This window comes from Trachinotus anak, unplaced genomic scaffold, assembly GCF_046630095.1.
Source record: "Trachinotus anak isolate AG129_WGS33_773 ecotype Australia unplaced genomic scaffold, CSIRO_AGI_Tana_v1 ptg000038l, whole genome shotgun sequence".
In the NCBI taxonomy this organism is placed as follows: Eukaryota; Metazoa; Chordata; class Actinopteri; order Carangiformes; family Carangidae; genus Trachinotus; species Trachinotus anak.
Window position 1 is genome coordinate 512,085 of NW_027273889.1, and position 19,012 is coordinate 531,096.

Sequence of the window (19,012 nt, forward strand, 5' to 3'; positions counted from 1 at the left end):
TGGTCCAAAATGTTGTGAGTGAAAAAACATTGTAGTAGAAACAGTTTGAGGAGTCGGTCAGAGACCAGTCTGTTGTCAGCAGCATTTCCTCAGACCTGCCTGGGCTGAAGCTGCTTCCTCCTGACAGACAGCTCTTTGTTTTTAATGACGTCCCTGCAGACCAGTGTTGATGTCATTGATCAGTTTTAGAGGTCGAGTCACTGCAGGATGGCGGATGTGACCAGGACTCTGAGAAATAACTCCAGCTTTCTTCTTCTTCTTCTGCAGGTGTATGCGATCCTGGTCAGTCACCCTCCTCAGTCCAACGACCACCTGACTCCGACACCTGTTTCCTACACCGCCGGTTTCTACCGGATCCCCGTGGTCGGCCTGACGACGCGCATGTCCATCTACTCTGACAAGGTAAGGTGACCAGCAGAGGCCGGACGGTGATGCTGCTCTCTGAAATTGTCCTCAGTCCTGGGTCCAGATGTTAGCATGGAAACATGAGTTTCACGAGTCTGAAAGTAGTCCCCCGCAGAGGCTCAGGTTCAGGCTCAGTGACCCTAACCCTGTCCTCAGCCTGAGAAAAATAAAACTACAATGAAAAGAAGCTTTTCTTTAAAAACTGAAACTATACACTTCTGAGGTGTTTTTGTAGGTTTACATCGTTGGTTTGAAGTTTCCAGCAGAGAGTTCCCAGATAACAGAATGAAACCTCTGGCCCAGTATCCACTCCTGGTCCACACCTGGGCAGATTCCAGCTGTTATCCTCTAGTGTTGACTGACAGTTGGAAGATTTTCTGTGTGTGGGCCAGAATTGGTCCAGATGTGAAAGTAGGTTCTGAGAGACAGGCTGCATATGGGCCAGACCTGGGCCAGAGGAGACACCAGCATGTGGCCCAAGTGTGGGTCAGATACCTGGGTTTAAATACAAAATCAGACAATATCATGAGAGCAGAACACACACACACACACACACAGGTTTATGGGAATATCTCTGATCGATCAGCTGATGACATCATCATTTCATCTCATTCCGATGTTTATTCTGCGTCTTGTTGTGTTTCCTCACAGTGTTAGTATTACTATTAAAAACTCTACTGGGGAGATTTTCCGACTCAAAACAGCACAACAGACGCCAGTTTACAAAAGGGCAAGTTATATTTCTTAAAAGACAATAAACATGACAAAAGCAGAGTAACACAATATAATGTAAGACCGGGATAACCAGTCCAGTGCGTCACAACAATATCCCAGGGTCCAATGTACAAGGTGCCTAAAAGTCCAATCTGTGGTGTGATTGCTACTCCTGGAGGCCTGGTGTCCACTGCCACATGCAGCGTCTGGCTCTAGCAGGTACAGGGGGAGGAAACAGAGAGAGAACCCAAATCAGCAGACCCTTCAGTCCCCATTCATCTTCAGATGCGTTTTCCGAATGGACTAATTTAAGCTGCTTTGGGTGGCCAATTAGTAAAGTAAACAAAATACTGGAAATATTTACCCACAATAAAAAAATTCATATATACACTAAACAAATTAAGCCAAAATCAATGGAAAGAAATCACACAAACTTAGGCAAATTAATGAGAAAAATCAACAAAATACACCCAAAATAAACATGCAAATAACTAGTGGCCCTCCCCTTTTTGTTTCCGTTCAGTACATAAACTCTTCTGTCACAATCAGCCGTCCAGTGAGTTTGAGCATAGTCAGCGGTAGGTGATAGAATGAATAAAGAGGGAGACTTAACTGGAGGAGGGGCGAAGCGTGCATTCACCCCTCCATTTTCCCACGTAGCATGTCTCCCTCTCTGTAGCAGCCGGACGTCCATGGTCTCTCTGCTGCTGCTCCTTCCTGGTGTGGTCCAGCTACTGAGATTCTTCTCATCTGCTTGGATTCCATCGATCCAGCCATAGGCTGGTCACGACTCTGTCGTTCTCTCGGGCTCTTTTTCCGCCGCACCGTCTGCTCTGCGCCGCTCTTATTGGCGTCTCTCCTCCCCTTTTTGTCCCCGCACACCTGGCTCGCATTTTCTCAATCACCTGGTTGGAGGTGGGTTGGGCTCGCCGCTCCAATCAGTGTCCGTCTGTGACACACGTACACACGCACACACACACAGACACACTACACCCTGTGACATTTACCTGATCAGCCGATCAGTGTAATGATCCAGGTGTTTCACAGGTCAGACGTGTTCAGACCGTCCTGGTCTGTTCAGTGCAGGATGTAGAATGTTTCAGGTCTGAGCTGCAGAGCTCTCAGCGTCTCAGGTTTACAATATTAATGGAACCATCAGTCCCAGAATATCCCAGCACTCCCAGTGAGAGGCCTCAGACTGGTGATGAAATATTCACATGTTTATCAGTCAGTGTTTCAGGTGAACCAGAGTCACAGTGTGTTTGATTTTCTCACCAGCAGCAGGTTTAACTGCAGGTTTCAGACTCATCGTCCTGGGACGGTGTCGTCTGTCTGCACACAAGATTTCAAAATAAAAGAATTTCAGTTTTAATTCACAGTAATCACAGATTCATTCATCTTTAGTAAAGGTCTCACACATATGACCTTTTCTACACCTCCTCCTCCTGCTCCTCCTCCTCAGAGCATCCACCTGTCGTTCCTGAGGACGGTGCCTCCGTACTCCCACCAGGCTCACGTCTGGTTCGACCTGATGAGAGAGTTCAGGTGGAACCACATCATCCTGATCGTGAGCGATGACCACGAGGGCCGAGCCGCCCAGAAGAGACTGGAGACCCTGCTGGAGGAGAGAGAGACCAAGGTCAGCACACACACACACACACACAGTCAGTATGAAGACACACGTGTGCTGCATGTTGTGTGTTTATGTAACAGTGTGTGTGCTTTGCTCTAATCCAGATGGTTTTCACTGCATGAACTGGAGTGTGTGTGTGTGTGTGTGTGTGTGTGTGTGTGTGTGTGTGTGTGTGTGTGTGTGTGTGTGCGCACACGATGCTCGTCTCATCAGTCCACCCCTCTGTGCATCAGGCTGCAGCTTCTCTTCTCTGACGGTGGAGCAGTGACGTCCTCTCTGAACATTTGTTCATGTAAACACAGTCTGAGCTGAAGGTCAAAGTTCAGGCAGGTTTTCAGTTTAGACCATCAACATAAAAACAGGATCTTTAATGAACAAGAGAGACCCAGAGACCAGGTTCACACCAGAGACCAGGTTCACATCCAGAGACCAGGTTCACACCAGAGGCCAGGTTCACTTCCAGAGACCAGGTTCACATCCAGAGACCAGGTTCACACCAGAGACCAGGTTCAGGTTCACATCCAGAGACCAGGGTCACACCAGAGACCAGGTTCACATCCAGAGACCAGGTTCACATCCAGAGACCAGGTTCACACCAGAGACCAGGTTCACACCAGAGACCAGGGTCACACCAGAGGCCAGGTTCACTTCCAGAGACCAGGTTCACATCCAGAGACCAGGTTCACACCAGAGACCAGGTTCAGGTTCACATCCAGAGACCAGGGTCACACCAGAGACCAGGTTCACATCCAGAGACCAGGTTCACACCAGAGACCAGGTTCAGGTTCACATCCAGAGACCAGGGTCACACCAGAGACCAGGTTCACACCAGAGACCAGGTTCACATCCAGAGACCAGGTTCACATCCAGGGTTTTTGGCTCTGAGGTTTGTTATGTGATCAGCAGCTCTGTCTGTTAGAGAAGAACTGAAACTGCTCTCTCCATCACACCTCCGTCACCCTCCATCACCCTCCATCACACCTCCATCACACCTCCGTCACCCTCCATCACCCTCCATCACACCTCCATCACACCTCCATCACCCTCCATCACACCTCCGTCACCCTCCATCACCCTCCATCACTCTCCATCACACCTCCATCACACCTCCATCACCCTCCATCACTCTCCATCACACCTCCATCACTCTCATCACACCTCCATCACCCTCTGTCACCCCTCCATCACTCTCCATCACCCTCCATCACACCTCCGTCACCCTCCATCACCCTCCATCACACCTCCATCACACCTCCATCACCCTCCATCACACCTCCGTCACCCTCCATCACCCTCCATCACTCTCCATCACACCTCCATCACACCTCCATCACCCTCCATCACTCTCCATCACACCTCCATCACCCTCCATCACACCTCCATCTTCAGTATCTTTCTGCCAGAGGCTTCACTGCAGCTTCTCTTTCATCACTGCTTTTTCTTTTTTCTTTTTCTTTTCTTTTCTCTTTGAATCTCCACCAAGAGCGTGTTGTGTTGTGTCCTGGTGATCTGTCAGTCAGCAGATTTCAGTCAGGATGGTCAGCAGCATCATGAACCCTTCATCTCTCTGTATAAATGAACTACAGGGTTCTTACCCTCAGTTTTTTATTGTCAGTGTTATTTCCAGGTTTCTGATCATGTGTCAGTGCAGATTTGTCTTTGACTGCTTCACGTCCAGCTGCCGTCTGTCACCTGACTGACTTGTTTCAGGTTTCTGGAATAATCTGGTTTTAGGATCAGTCCTTATAAAGGTTTCAGAGACCTGGTTCTGGTAGCTGCAGCCCTCTCAAACATTAGAAATGTTCACAGCTGTATTTTAGTACGAAGCCTCGTTTTCGGTTGCTCCTGTCTGTTCTGTGAAAGTTGCTGCATTACATGTTAATCGATCATCAGCCTCCGGGTGTGAAACCTGAAGCATCAACAGCGAAGAAGCTGCAGTTCCTCTAACGACCACTAGAGTCTGGCTCCAGCAGTGAGTCAGTCCCCAGAGACTCCCATGTTCAAATGTCCAACTTTACAGCAGAAGGAAACATGTTTACAGCCTGGTACAGAAACTGTTCTGCTCTCTAGAGATCATTTCCTCCTTCATGACACCTGTACGGCTGAATTTATACAACTCACCTGTTCACATTTTATTAAGGACTAAAGTCATGGAGAAGTGAGGGTGTGGCCTCTTTGAGTGACAGGTGGGTGAGTGTATGTTTGACACCAAGTGACATTCTCTGAAGTCTCAGCTCCACGCTCGCCCCACCTCTTTGACCATATTTGGATTAGCAGGGAGTTAGCGGCGGAGTCAGGAACTGCTGAGATGGTGACGGTGGGTCAGAAACCTGAGGGTGATGTCACAGAGGCTCCGCCCATCTTTATTTACAGTCTGTGGTGTTAATACAAACTCAGCACTTCCTGTAGCAGGAAGTGTATCGTCTCTGTTGTTTACATGTTATTCAGATCTACTAGTTTCTTTAGCAGTGTTAGTGACGATCTCTCTCTCTCTCTCTCTCTCTCTCTCTCAGTAATAATGATTCATGTAATCACAGTAGTTTATTTGCTGTAATGGAGGCGGGGCTCAGTGTATTGAAGCTCCTCCTCTTCATGGTCCAGACCTGGACCAGGTTTATACCCAGACTGTTTGTCTCTAAATGTAGAAACAATGAGCTGAGTTATCAACACTGCAGCTGTAAACAGCCGCTGATAGAACCTGATGGAGCCAGAAACTACAACTAAAACACGATCAGTCAGTCAGTCACTCAGTCACTCAGTCAGTCATCAGTCATCAGTCAGTCCGTCGTCATTCAGTCAGTCATCAGTCAGTCATCAATCAGTCAGTCAGCCATCAGTCAGTCAGTCAGCCATCAGTCAGTCAGTCAGCCATCAGTCAGTCATCAGTCAGTCAGCCATCAGTCAGCCAGATTATAGGTCCTGCTGTAACCTGGTTCACTGCTGCTGACCAGATGAAGACAGGATGAACTGACCACTGTTGGAGTGGAGGACGTCTCCTCAGACGTCTCCTGACACGAACTGAAGCTGCTGTTGTGTCTCTGACCTGAGGACAGATTAGAAATGTCCAACATACTTGGTGGAGGTTTGAGAGCTTTTTATTTTCTGCTTCTTTATTTTGATCTTTTATGTTTTTCTCCCTTTAGTTTTTCCTCTTTTACCAAAAAAACACGTTTATTCCTTTTACGTCTCTCTCTCTGTCTGTCTCTGTCTCACTCTCTCTGTCTGTCTCTCTGTCATTCTATGTCTCTCTGTCATTCTATGTCTCTCTCTCTCTCTGTCTCACTCTCTCTCTCTCTCTGTCTCTCTGTCTCTCTCTCTTTGTCTCTCTGTCTCACTCTCTCTCTCTCTTTGTCTCTCTGTCATTCTATGTCTCTCTGTCTCTCTCTCTTTGTCTCTCTGTCATTCTGTGTCTCTGTCTGTCTCTCTCTCTCTCTCTGTCTGTCTCTCTCTATGTCTCTCTCTCTGTCTGTCTCTCTGTCTGTCTCTCTCTCTCTGTCTCTCTCTCTGTCTCTCTCTCTATGTCTCTCTCTCTGTCTGTCTCTCTGTCTCTCTGTCATTCTATGTCTCTCTCTGTCTCTCTGTCTCTGTCTGTCTCTCTGGCTCCCTGTCTGTCTCTGTCTCTCTCTGTCTCTCTGTCATTCTATGTCTCCCTGTCTCTCTCTCTTTGTCTCTCTGTCATTCTGTGTCTCTCTCTGTCTGTCTCTCTGTCTCCCTGTCTGTCTCTCTGTCTCTCTCTGTCTCTCTCTCTGTCTGTCTCTCTCTTTTTGTCTCCTTCTCTCTCTGTCTCTCTGTCTCCCTGTCTGTCTCTCTGTCTCTCTCTGTCTCTCTCTCTCTCTCTGTCTGTCTCTCTCTCTCTCTGTCTCTCTCTGTCTCTCTCTCTGTCTGTCTCTCTGTCTCTCTCTCTCTGTCTGTCTCTCTCTCTATGTCTGTCTCTCTGTCTCTCTCTCTGTCTCTCTCTCTCTCTCTGTCTGTCTCTCTCTCTATGTCTCTCTCTATGTCTCTCTCTCTGTCTGTCTCTGTCTCTCTCTGTCTGTCTCTCTCTCTATGTCTCTCTCTCTGTCTGTCTCTGTGTGTCTCTCTCTATGTCTCTCTCTCTGTCTGTCTCTGTCTCTCTCTCTCTGTCTCTCTCTCTGTCTGTCTCTCTCTCTATGTCTCTCTCTCTGTCTGTCTCTCTGTCTCTCTCTCTCTCTTTCTGTCTCTCTCTCTGTCTCTCTCTCTCTGTGTGTCTCTCTCTGTCTGTCTCTGTCTCTCTCTATGTCTCTCTCTCTCTGTCTGTCTCTGTCTCTCTCTCTATGTCTCTCTCTCTGTCTCTCTCTCTGTCTGTCTCTCTGTCTCTCTCTCTCCATATCATCTTTCAGTTCTCCACCTCTGTCTGTTGTCTGGTTTCTCATCACCTCGACACTGATGGAGAGTCGGAGTCGTGCAAACACGTGTCAGCTGCTTCTGTCACAGCTGTCGACCTGCCTCTCTGTAAACCACCTGTCTGTCTGACTGTTTGTCCACACGTCAGCACAAGGTCCAATCAGATCTGTGTTATTCTCTCAGGTGTTTCCAGCAGGAGGTGAGTTTTAGCAGAAAGTGACTTTAAATCAGGCAGTTTGGAGGATGTATGGTTGAGACTCAGCAACTTCCAGTTTCATGGCGAAACACTGAAACTCGCTGCACCGCCATGCGCAGGCCATTCAACGAAAACTCAAAACCTTCACAATTTAGTATCGCAAAGGTCTTCGGATTAGAGCAACCAAATATGATTCCAGTGGGTTCCTCTCACCGCTCGGTGCTCAGGCCTGAAAGAGAAGGAGAGTCCACAGCATGAAAGCAGCAACGGTTTTCATGATAAAGGAGTAAGAGTTTAGAGAAGTTTAACTGTGACTTGGTATCTCACACCTTCATGAATATTGGAGGAGAGTGGGAGAGAGTCAGGCAGCAAACATGAATATTACAGCACATGAGTTAAAGTAGGTGAACAGAGCTGCAGCGTGTGTGTTGTTTCTGAATTAAACATCTATCTGATGTGATTCATAATGTAATAATGATAAATATCACAGCAGCACGGGCTGAGCCACAGTGTGCACAGACAACAGATGTAGTCATGTCGAACACACTTTACACTGTAGATTCTCTCATATAAGCCTGTGTTCAAATCAGAGATAGAGATAAATTACTGTACATTTCTACAGCACTGACCTCGGTCATGTCACACTCTGCTCATCAGTCAGTTTGATCTTGAACAGGGATCCTACATAACCTGGAAAACCTGGAAAACCAGTTTTCCAGTCATCGAAAAGGAGAGAGTAAAATGTAAAATGTCTTTGTTATTATTTCAGTCTTCTTAAGTTTTGTTCAGGATCATGTTGACGTTTTGATGGTTGGTTAGTTTATGGATGACAGTATTGTTGAACAGGCTGCTACAGGTGTGTTTGCCAGCGCAGTGAACGCACCACGGTTGGATGATTTAAACTCAGGACTGTGAGTTACTGTCCTTTAAATGTCTGTTGCTGCTGACTGGCTGTTTTTACCAACTGGTTTTAAACTGCTGAATAATGAGTTAGCATGTTCGGTTCAGGTGATGCTAGCTTGTTTAGCCTGTAGCTAAAGGTCCAGGCGTGCTGCTTCATTAATGTGAACCAGGTCCAACTGAGTGTCAGTCAAACACCCGCTAAATACTCGCTAACTCTGTTAGCATCTTTGTTAGCGTCACTTCAAACCCAACGCTGCGTTGTTCAGGTGAAACAGACCATAATATAACATGAGACGTTTACCTGTTGTACCTGCAGCTCACACTGGGTGTGGTTAACCTGGTCAAAGACGTCACTTCCTGTTACTAGTAAAGAGGCTAAAGTGAGATAAACCGATCAGAGCCAGCGGCAGTAAATAATCAGAGCTAACTGAAGCTAACTCCAGATTTGTCAGGAGGGAAAACTGTTCGATACCATTTAGTTATTGCTGTTTAGAAACCAAAGGTTAATATAAATTTTAAGAAAAAAGTCAGTCAGGTTATAAATTAATAATGATAATAATGATCAATATTATTTATTTTACAAAGTTCTTGGGATCAATTTGATGATTTCATAGAAAAGTCCTGGAAAATGATCTTGTAATTAAACTACACGGGATTCTTGTGCAGTATTGTAAAATGTTGAATTACACTGATGGTAACTTAACAAATAAATAGCTAAATACATTAATATAACAATGACAATAAAAAAAAGCAAAGAAGATGCAGCTGGAATCAATTAGTGAATTTGTTTAATTGCTATTACAGTCCAACTAATTACTTCTTAACCCCTGTGTTTGTATTTTTAAACAGCTTTTATTTGAGACTTAAGTTATTTATTTCCATGTAATCATAACTTGGTTCACAAATCTGTAACAAAACATACAAATAGAGATTCAGTTCATTAAGCAGAAAGTTAGCATTTTGCTAACTAGTTCACAAAAACACAGCTACAACATTTTTTGACAACACAAAGTTGCACAACAAAATTAATCCTTGTGTCTTTGCAAAATATTTAGAGTCAGTAACTACCCAAGTGTAGCTGGTGAGCTAATTGCTAGTCAGTTGTGCTAAATTTGGGCAGAATGGCTTTGTCCCGGTGAGCTGACGACGACCACTCCTGTGGGGATCCCTCTGGAATCAGCTGATTTACTGATATTTGAGATGCTGGTGTGAATAAGCCGTTAGGGGTCAAAACACCAGCCATGAAACTGCAACATCCCTGGTTCAAGTCTAGCTCCACAGCAAAAAATCTAAATAAATGTTGACTATTGAAGTTACCAAATGTACATACTGAATTTACAGTACAAGTATGTTATGAAGTTAACATTTTCTTCATAACAGCATCAAAATATGAGACAAATGTCCAGTCAACATATCAGGGGTCATAAACATTTGAATTAGTTTATTTCAGCCCATAGACTCTATATAAAGATTATTATATTTATAGACTTAATTTACAGTTTATGCTTTAGCCTGAAAAGTCAAAGGAAAGAAAAAGACTAGAGAAGCTTTATAGAAACAGTTTGTGTGTCTGTATAAGTGTGTGTGTGTGTGTGTGTGTGTGTTGTTCAGGGACTGTTGATGTAAATTTAATGAGATTAACATTTGGAGCGGATTGAGTTGAGGACTAATGGGACGCTCTGCCGCTACAACGGCTCAACATCAGAGGAAGTTTCCTGAGAGGAGAATCAAACTCCACTGACCTGGTTTCTGACAGGAGCTGATCACCGAACTTCACTTAGACAGAAATCCACCTGTGTTTGTTCTGAACCTCCGGGTACAGGACGTGGTTCAGTCCAGCCTGTGAGCCGAGGACGTACTCAGAAGTTTGTGAAGGTGAATCGTAGAACCTGGACACATTTGCAGTGGTACGGCTGCTGTTCATTGGCTGGTTGTTGGGGCTGTGAGCCAGGCCTGGGCAATATCCAAAATTTAATATCGTGATACACGATGGTTTTATAGGGTGTTCATTTCTTTATATTATTATATTAATGTTGCAGGTGTCAGTGATGCTGCCACTAAACAGCAGTTCAGAGTTTTATTTGTCACATGTCAAGGTTCAATGTTCAGTCAGCAAAGCAGTGAGATGAGGAGACTCAGCAGCAGGGGAGACTGTGCAAAACTACAAAAAAAAATCAGATATTTAGAAAAATATTGCATATAGCGGGAAATAAAGTGATATTTGATATTATTCAATATCGTCTCAAGCCTTGTTGATACGATGCATAAAATTGAGTGTAGCGCCCTTAGCCTGATCGGAAGAACACACTATGATACCTACATTCTCTCTAGGTTCGGAGAGCTGGTAATAGTTAGTCAAGTACGATACCATGAAGTTAACAGTCGACAGTTTATTGCCACAGGCAGGTGATATTTTGCAATGCATGAAAATAAAAGATACAAAAAATAAAAGAATAGAGCTCATTAAATGAGTCTGCATATTTTTACAGTACAGCATAAGTATTTTTACCATGACAATTACCTATCATGAACTTATATTTTAACATAAATGAACTTATTTCAATAAAGCTCTATTTATATTTTTAACATCTCATTACATGAATCAAAATACACTTTTTCTATCACAACTGGCATCATATCAACACAATTATGCATCATATGCCATCTCTTTCTCTCTCATATGCTACAGTAGTGGCAATTTAGCTTAACCAGCTACACCATTAGCATTTCCATTACAGGTAATAAATGAATCTTCTACAGGTAATAAATGTTCTCACAGAGGCTTAACACGGTGAAACCGGCTCCTCTCTCGCTCACGCACACTCACATGACTTTCCCTTAATAAACAGAAGATTTATCAAGATACTGCCCGAGGATTAATCATTAATTTACGTGGTTTTTATCATGTTACATACCCCGGTTCGTCAGCTCGTTTACTTGTGCAGGTGCTCTCGTCGTAGCTCGGCTCTGAGTAAGATGGCGCTCGGCACAGACTGTGATCACGTTCAATGGTCATGGCACTAACCATAGGCTGGTGCTACACTCAAATCACATAAATTGGTTTAGTAACCATATGGGTTACATGAGCAAGAAGAACTTTTAACTCATCCCAATGAGTTGGTGACAGCAGGAAAATGGATCAAAGATGGAGGTTTTGAAAGGTGGTGACACCTGTGTTGTTTGTTTCGACGTGGATCTCAGTTTGTTTGTTGGAGGCTTCGATCCACAGCTCAGGAACAAACTGAGACCATTTAATATCCATGTTTTCAAGATATAAACCGACGTAGCCAAAAGCAGCAGCTTGAAGCTGCTGGGAGGCTAACAGTTTCCCCCCACTGCCAGTGTTTGTGCTAAGCTACGCTAAACACATCCTTGATGTGCAGTATCATCCACCTGAACCACCTGGAGATGAAATTTTATCTTCTGAGAACTTCAAAACAAGGTGAACAACATGACCAACGAAGGAAGAGGACAAAATATCAAGGTTTTCATTAAAATATCAAAACAAAACGTGGCTGAAAACAGACAGACAGGTGGACAGACGTGGACAGGCAGGTGGACAGGCAGACAGGCGGACAGGCAGACAGACGGACAGCTGGACAGACAGGCGGACAGACAGGCAGACAGAAAGGCAGACATACAGACAGGCGGACAGACAGGCAGACAGACAGACAGGCGGACAGGCAGGCAGACAGACAGACAGGCAGACAGACAGGCGGACAGACAGTCAGACAGACAGACAGGCGGACAGACAGACAGACAGGCGGACAGACAGACAGACAGACAGGGGGGCAGACAGACAGACAGGCGGACAGACAGTCAGACAGACAGGGGGGCAGACAGACAGACAGGCGGACAGACAGTCAGACAGGCAGACAGACAGACAGGCGGACAGACAGACAGGTGTTTGCGTGCTCCCTCCAGCCTCCTGATTGAATCATGTGTTGGATGCTTTAGTCTTTAGCCCATTTTCTCTGACTGTCTATAATCTTCTGTGTCTGCATATTTTCTCTGTGCACATTACATCAGACTAAAAACAGGAACTATGAAAACCTCGACCAACAGAACTTTGACTTCAGGAGAACACCCAAGGTATAAACTTGCATGGTCAAATGATGCACGCCGCCCAACCAATCTCTGAGCTCGCCCAGTAGTAGCCAAACACCAGTCAGCCCCGCCCGCCCAGAACCAACCCAGCTCCAGAGATAGACTCTTATCCTGGTGGCACGTCTTTTCTCCACCATCTCTTTTCTTTCTTTTGATTTTTCATGAGTCCTGCACACCGGGAATGGGTTTACACTTGCAGGAGAGACGCCCTTCCTCTTCCTCTTCCTCCCTTCACCTCCCTCTCTTCCTCCCCCCTGAGTTTTTTCCATGTGAAGGGTTGCATGCAGCCAGGCTGAGGCTTGGCTCTGTCTGCAGGTCTGAGGAACACCGCCCAACAGGATCCTCTCAATCCTCTGCAACATCAAACCTTTTCTTTTTCTTTTGGGAAATGAACCACTCCCCCCCTCCTCCTCCTGCTCCTGTCCTCCCCGCCTCCCTCCTCCTTCCTTCTTCCTCCTCTTCTCTCGAATCTTTTTTTAATTTGCGGTTGCATCAGCGCTCTCTAACATGCACGTCCCTGATTGGTTGGTTGGTTGAAGTCTTGAAAGCGCCTCAGTTTGCATGTGCCACCACACCACGCACAACTTTTTGCCCCTCCTTTATATTCAAGCTTCGACTTTCAGTTTTCTTTCAGTTCAGCAGATCTTCAACACTTTTTGTCTCCATTTTTTGGCCCCGCCCCCTCCTCCCGAGGTAGCGTGGGTGAGAGGGAGCATGGTCGAGGCTGGGGTTGGGGTGGGGGTTGGGGGGATCTTGATGGTTCCAAGCTAAAGATGTCTGTTCTATGATGTGTTCTGTGGTGTTTTGTTCTGCTGTGCTTCTCAATGTCCTACGATGGTGCCTGTTGCCCTACACCGTCACCTGTCACGCTGCATGGTGGACCTTCAGGCAGAGAAGGTGCTGCTGTTCAGCCAGGACACCAACCTGACAGCTCTGCTGCTGGAGGCCAAAGACCTGGAGGCTCGAGTCATCATCCTCTCTGCCAGGTTTGTAGAACAAAGGTGTTCAGGTTGGTTGCCAGGTGGTTTCCAGGGTCGTTGCTAAGCATTTCATTGGGTGTTTGAGTTAAACATGCACAAAGCAGAACTACCTCAAAGCCTCTTTTCAACCACTGATCCGTGAGTAAACCCTGTTTTTATGAGGTCCAGCAGTGAATCCAAATCTGACCTTGTGGTTCACTTCAGAGGAAAAATAGACAACAATAGATTTATGTCCATATCAGAATACAAATTTTAACACCTCAGAACCTTTGCTTTTACATGAGGAAACCCTTGAGACTTTTGTCCTGGTTGATGCTGGTTGACACTTGATTTAATCACTCCATTCCCTTAGACAGACTTCACAGCTTGAATGGCCTCTCTACTGTTTTTAACTGGTACAAGTCTTATCTCACTGATAGAGAATTCTTTGTAATGTGAATGAATGTGCATCTAAAAGCTGTAAAATGAATTGTGGTGCTCCCCATGGTTCAATTTTAGGTCCCACACTTTTTAATCTTTACATGTTGCCACTTGGAGACATTCGGCTTCAGCCTCCGCAGCTATGCTGTTGACACACAGCTTTATATTGCTGTGTCTTTATTTAGACAGACCCTCCACTCACTGACCCTGTTTAACTGTATCTTATATATCAAGTTATGGATGGCAGAGAATTTTCTACAGCTCATTCAGAACCAAACTGAGGTCTTGGTCGTTGGCTCTGATGTTCAGAGAGAGATCGGATCTCAGTTTGAGCCCCACATTAGGCAACATGAACTGAAAAACATCACCAGAGTGCGACTGTTTCTCCTAAAACTTTCTGGTCTCCCTCAGAAGAATTAATGTCAACTACAGTTGCTTCAAAACTGTGTGTATGTGTTGACCAAGACCAGAACACATTACACAAGTTTGAAAGTCTCTGCACTGGCTGAGGTTGTCAGGGTGTTGCTAGGTGGTTGCTATCATATTGCGAAGGGCTGTTATATGGTTTTTATGGTGACTTTGAGGGTAGGGTGGAGGGTGAGTGACTCTGTTTTCTAGGATGTTGCGAGATGTTTATTAAGGTGTAGTAGGTGTTTCCTATACTAATTCATGAGCTTGTTAGGTTGTATGTCGGGGTTACCAGGAGATGCTGTAAACTGTACCTACACACATCCACAGTAACTTCAGGACTGTTTCCTGTCTGTATGTTTGTGTTTGCAGTGAGGATGAAGCAGCAGCAGTGTATAAAGCAGCCCGTCAGCTCAACATGACCGGCTCTGGTTACGTCTGGCTGGTTGGAGAGAGAGAGATGAGCGGCAAAGCCCTGGGTGAAGCTCCAGATGGTAGGTCAACCTCTGCCTCCTTTTCTTCCTCACTAATCTTCTTCACTCTTCTTCCTTACTCCCCACCCTCCTCTGGGAGTTTCTGTCTCTGTCTCTCAGCTCTGCTTCCATCCAAATCTCAGCCTAATTCTCAGTAGACTCCAGCATTCAAGTCTGTTAGTGACACTGGAGAGAATAAAACAGGCTGCAGATAGCAATGATGTTGTACTGGACTCATTGAACCACAAGCTACTGCATCAGAAAACAAACCTGTCACCTGCAGACAGAAATAGATCAAAGTGTTCAGGAGCTGTTATTAGACTTTGCACTGGCAGGTTTGAGGTTGTGAAACTGAACCAGATTCAGACACATCAGTTTAATTTGCTGCTGCTGATTTAAAACCAGTTTCATGCTGACACTGACACAGTTAACGAGTTAACAAGTTCTTTCGGTGCAGATAATGTTGCTCACAGTAACTAAAGAAACCATAAAACTATATACAGTGAAGAAACGTACAAATAAATAAATATAGTGAGCTGGAATCAATACGAGATATGAATTTGATTCTGATTTAACAGATTTTGCTGTAAATAATTAAGTGACAATCTGCTTGATGAGAGTGTGGTCCAGAGTGAGCTAAGTGTTGATTTTGTCAGAATTCATTCAACAAACATGTTTGCAGTGTTAAGTGGTTGCTTGGATTAGCAGGTATATGATGGGCTGTTCGGGGTAACTGCTGTTCTCCTGCCAGGTGTATTTGTGGTATTACTTGCTCTGATTGGCACAGTGCTGTTGGGGGTTATTAAAATGTTGTTAGGTGGTTGCTAGGGTGTTTAGAGTGGGGGTAGCTGGGTGGTTTAATGGTTGCTAGAATGTGTTTGCAGCAGTCATAATACTATGAGTACTTTAGCCTTAGCAGCAGTAGCTGTTCAGTCATAGAGACACATTAAAAGAAAGCAATAAGTTATTATTTTTAATTAGAATTTATTCATGAGGTTTTAGGCTTATCAAGGCTTAACTACTACTTGAAATGTGTTTGCTATGGCATCAGTAGGTTGTTGATATGGTGTTAGGGGTGCACAGGTCATGGAGGATATTAAGGTGCTTTAAGACCAAGCCTCAACCTCCAGGGCTGAAAAATGACACCGGTGTGCCAAAAACATTTTCTATAACTCACCTGTTCACATTTTATTAAGGCTTGAACCAGCACCAGACGTTTCGGTTCCACATTTGCTCCACCTCTTTGCTCATTTTTGGATTTGCCGGGGGTTAGGCGGAGTTGGGCACTGCTAAGATGGTGACAACGGAGCAGCTCACTCTGAGCTTCAGAAACCTGTGGGTGACGTCACAGAGGCTACGTCCATCTTTATTTACAGTCCTTGGTTAAAACCCTCAGTGTTCAACTGCTGCAATTTGAGTCAGAAATCACATTTTTTCTCAGTCATAACACAGACATGAAACATATTAATAGATTCAGTGTGACCTACACTTATAATAGTAAAGGATTATTATTATATCTGATGTTTACTGTGAGTAAACGTCTATAAAACTGCTAAGAAATAATAATTTAAAAAAAACTGCTCCATATCTCTGCAGAACTTCATTCAGAATCCTCCTGTTATTAAAGTTTCCTTCAGTATCACAGTGAAACAGTGACAGTTGTCTGAACATCATGATTCACTGCAGACAGGAGCTGCTGATAACTAATTCAGAAGATTTTTAATGGGGACAATTTGCCAACAGTCATTGAACATTTGAGAGAATCAGCTGTTTTAGTCATCGTTATCATGAGCTTTACAATGATTGGATGGAAACATGGCTGCTCTTTGTCTCTCTCTGGTAGTGCTGTAGGTCTCTGATGTAGGAAGCTAATCCTCTTTACAGTCAGTTAGCTTCTCAGCGTCCTGGTGTGTTTCTCTCTCTGGTTTCTTCTGATTTCTGGTTGAACGTTTAAACATTAAAAAACAGACATGTTTAAAGGTTCCTAACCACTGCTTTCTTTTCTGGCTCATTGTAACTGTGTGACCTTAAATGTGTCTAACATCTTTTTGTTTGTTTCATTTTCTATAGTGTGTGTCGTCCGCCTGCCCGTCTGCCCGTTCTCACAGTAGACAAGCCAATAACATGTGCTGCTGTATGGGGTTGGGGGGTTGGGGGCTTTATGCGGTTTCAATGGGTGGTGGGGGGGTCGCGGGGGGCTTCATAAACAGCTTGTGTCGCTGCAGTTTCCGTGACGTATGTCTGAACAAACACTGGTAAGATGCCGCCGCTGCTTCCTGTTACCTGCTTGATGTCCTTTGCCATTGGTCAATAGAGGCCCCGACCACTGCAACATGGAGTGTGGGGGCAGAGTTTATTGAATCAGCTGATTACACCGTCAGCCAGATGAAATATGATGTAAACAGAGTGTCACCCCTTTGCTTTTCTTGATTTGGAAAATTTAACTCTTCAGGTTGAATTGAAGATGTTTTTGGACATTAACACCATCTGAAAACCAGGATGGACCACGTGGTGTAGAACAGTGGTTCCCAGCCTGTGGGCTTGAAGGAATTATATTACAAGTAGGCTGTCAAATCATTTGTAAAACAGTTCAGTTTTTGTTAAAAAATGTAATTATACGATTTTAAATGTGTAAAAACTAGATGATCTTTAACAGCTTTAAAATCTTTAAAAACTCCTTTGATTGTTTTTTTTGCTTTTTCGTACTGAGGCCTGACATGTGATATGTGTTAAAACCCAACGACAGGAACGTTAAAGTCGTCACCGGTTCCACTGGACACTGGACCACAGGACCACATCATATACTTGTATTGTTGTGGAGTCTGATGTGGACCACCAACATTTTTTACATTTTCAACTGGGCCATGAGTCGGAAAAGGTTGAGAACCACTGGTCTAGAAATATTTAAAATTTTACATTTGACTGTATTTCCCATGTTTTTACCAAATTCATAAAATGTCAAATGTAAAAAAAATGAAGTTTTAGATTTAATTCTGACATGAACTGTTAGTTTAAATGTTTTCACCCACTAACTATAAAACGACACAATCACTGCTGAGCGTTCTCAATCAGAATGAGTCTAACAGCTGATGGATGAACTGACACTGATCAGATGCTCAGCAGTGAAATAAATGTTGGTGATTTGTAGGTAGTTCTGGTTGAACAGGGAGCAGATTTAAAAACCAAACCAAATCCAACCATCCTGTAAATGTGTTGTCTGTCGCTCTGGCTGCTGGGTAATCAGCTCCCCGCTCTGTTGCTGTGGCTTTTTGTTGGAGAAATCATCTTCACCAGCTGCTGCACTCTTAGAAATGATGTGTTATTTTTCGACACATCCCGTCTCACTGAGACTCCAGATGTGTCAAAAATGATCCATCATTGTCTTGGAAATGTAGCAGGACTGCACTCTGAAGATAATCCTCAGCTGTTTTGTCTCTGTCAGGGGAGGTTTGAGGTTTCTTTTTAGGGGAACTGTTTCAGATTAAAGCCTTTGTATTTTGACATTAACTCACAGTCATAACATTCACATTCTCTCTGGATCTCTTATCCAGAGAGAGAGAGCACAATGACTGGAGAGGAGATCATACCTGAAAATATTCCGAAAATATCACAGTTTACCTTTGATGTTTGCTCTGCAAGATTTCAATAGAAATAATCCTGATCCTCTCCCTGCTCTCCAGAGGATGAACTTTAGATCTTAATGACTCCATCATCTTTCCTCTGTTCTTCAGGACAAACGTTTTTAGCTCTGCTTCAGGTTCATAGAGAACATCACTATGTTCACTTTCTAGAATGATGAAGGTCATGAAATGTGGTTGAAAGGCCTGGAGGAAATCTAGGAAGTTGACCTTGAGTGAAGAATTTAGCTTGTTCATAATGTCGCTGAAATGAACTCTGCAGGACGCTGACTCTTCATTTCCAAATCAAGTCCAAGTTAATGTACAAGAGAGAAACCACAAAACCAAGCAGGAAGTTAAATCCTCGTGTCTGTGTCGCTTCTTGAAAACTGTTAATTAGGTTATAATCCGGCAGGATTATATTTTATTATATTATATTGCCCGTCTGCTTCCAAGCTACCTGTAGGTTTCCCACAGACACACAAAAGTGTGCTCATCGAGCGAGTGAGCGAGCAAGAGAGAGAGAGATTGGTTCATGTTTTTAGCGCTAAAGTTATGACTCAACACCCTGATTAGCCTACCACACGCATTTCAAAGACCAACCAACGGGCCTGAAAAAAAAGCTGAATAACAACCTACATATTCTGTCTACCTCAGTATTCCATTCTATTGTATTTTTGTATTCTAATACACCGGACTGCTGTAACAACCTAATTTCCCTTCGGGGATGAATAAAGTCATCTATCTATCTATCTATATGTGATTATATACTATACTGAATATCCCAGAGAAAC

At 44.2% G+C, this 19,012-nt stretch overlaps 1 protein-coding gene across 3 annotated transcripts in view; it reads left to right on the forward strand.

Moving 5' to 3' along the window:
• The window catches only part of grin1b (glutamate receptor, ionotropic, N-methyl D-aspartate 1b), a 52,715-nt gene that overhangs the window by 3,770 nt on the left and 29,933 nt on the right, over window positions 1-19,012 (forward strand). For 2 of the 3 annotated variants that reach the window (XR_011687131.1, XM_071472302.1), the window contains exons 3-6: window positions 268-402; window positions 2,582-2,758; window positions 13,209-13,306; window positions 14,501-14,622. Coding sequence is in view for 2 of the 3 variants with exons in the window: in XM_071472302.1 (XP_071328403.1) it covers window positions 268-402; window positions 2,582-2,758; window positions 13,209-13,306; window positions 14,501-14,622 (532 nt within the window). In the remaining variant the exon portion in view is untranslated. Of the gene's footprint in view, window positions 1-267; window positions 403-2,581; window positions 2,759-12,242; window positions 12,306-13,208; window positions 13,307-14,500; window positions 14,623-19,012 lie in introns of all 3 variants that reach the window. The other variant, XM_071472303.1, reaches the window with a different exon arrangement.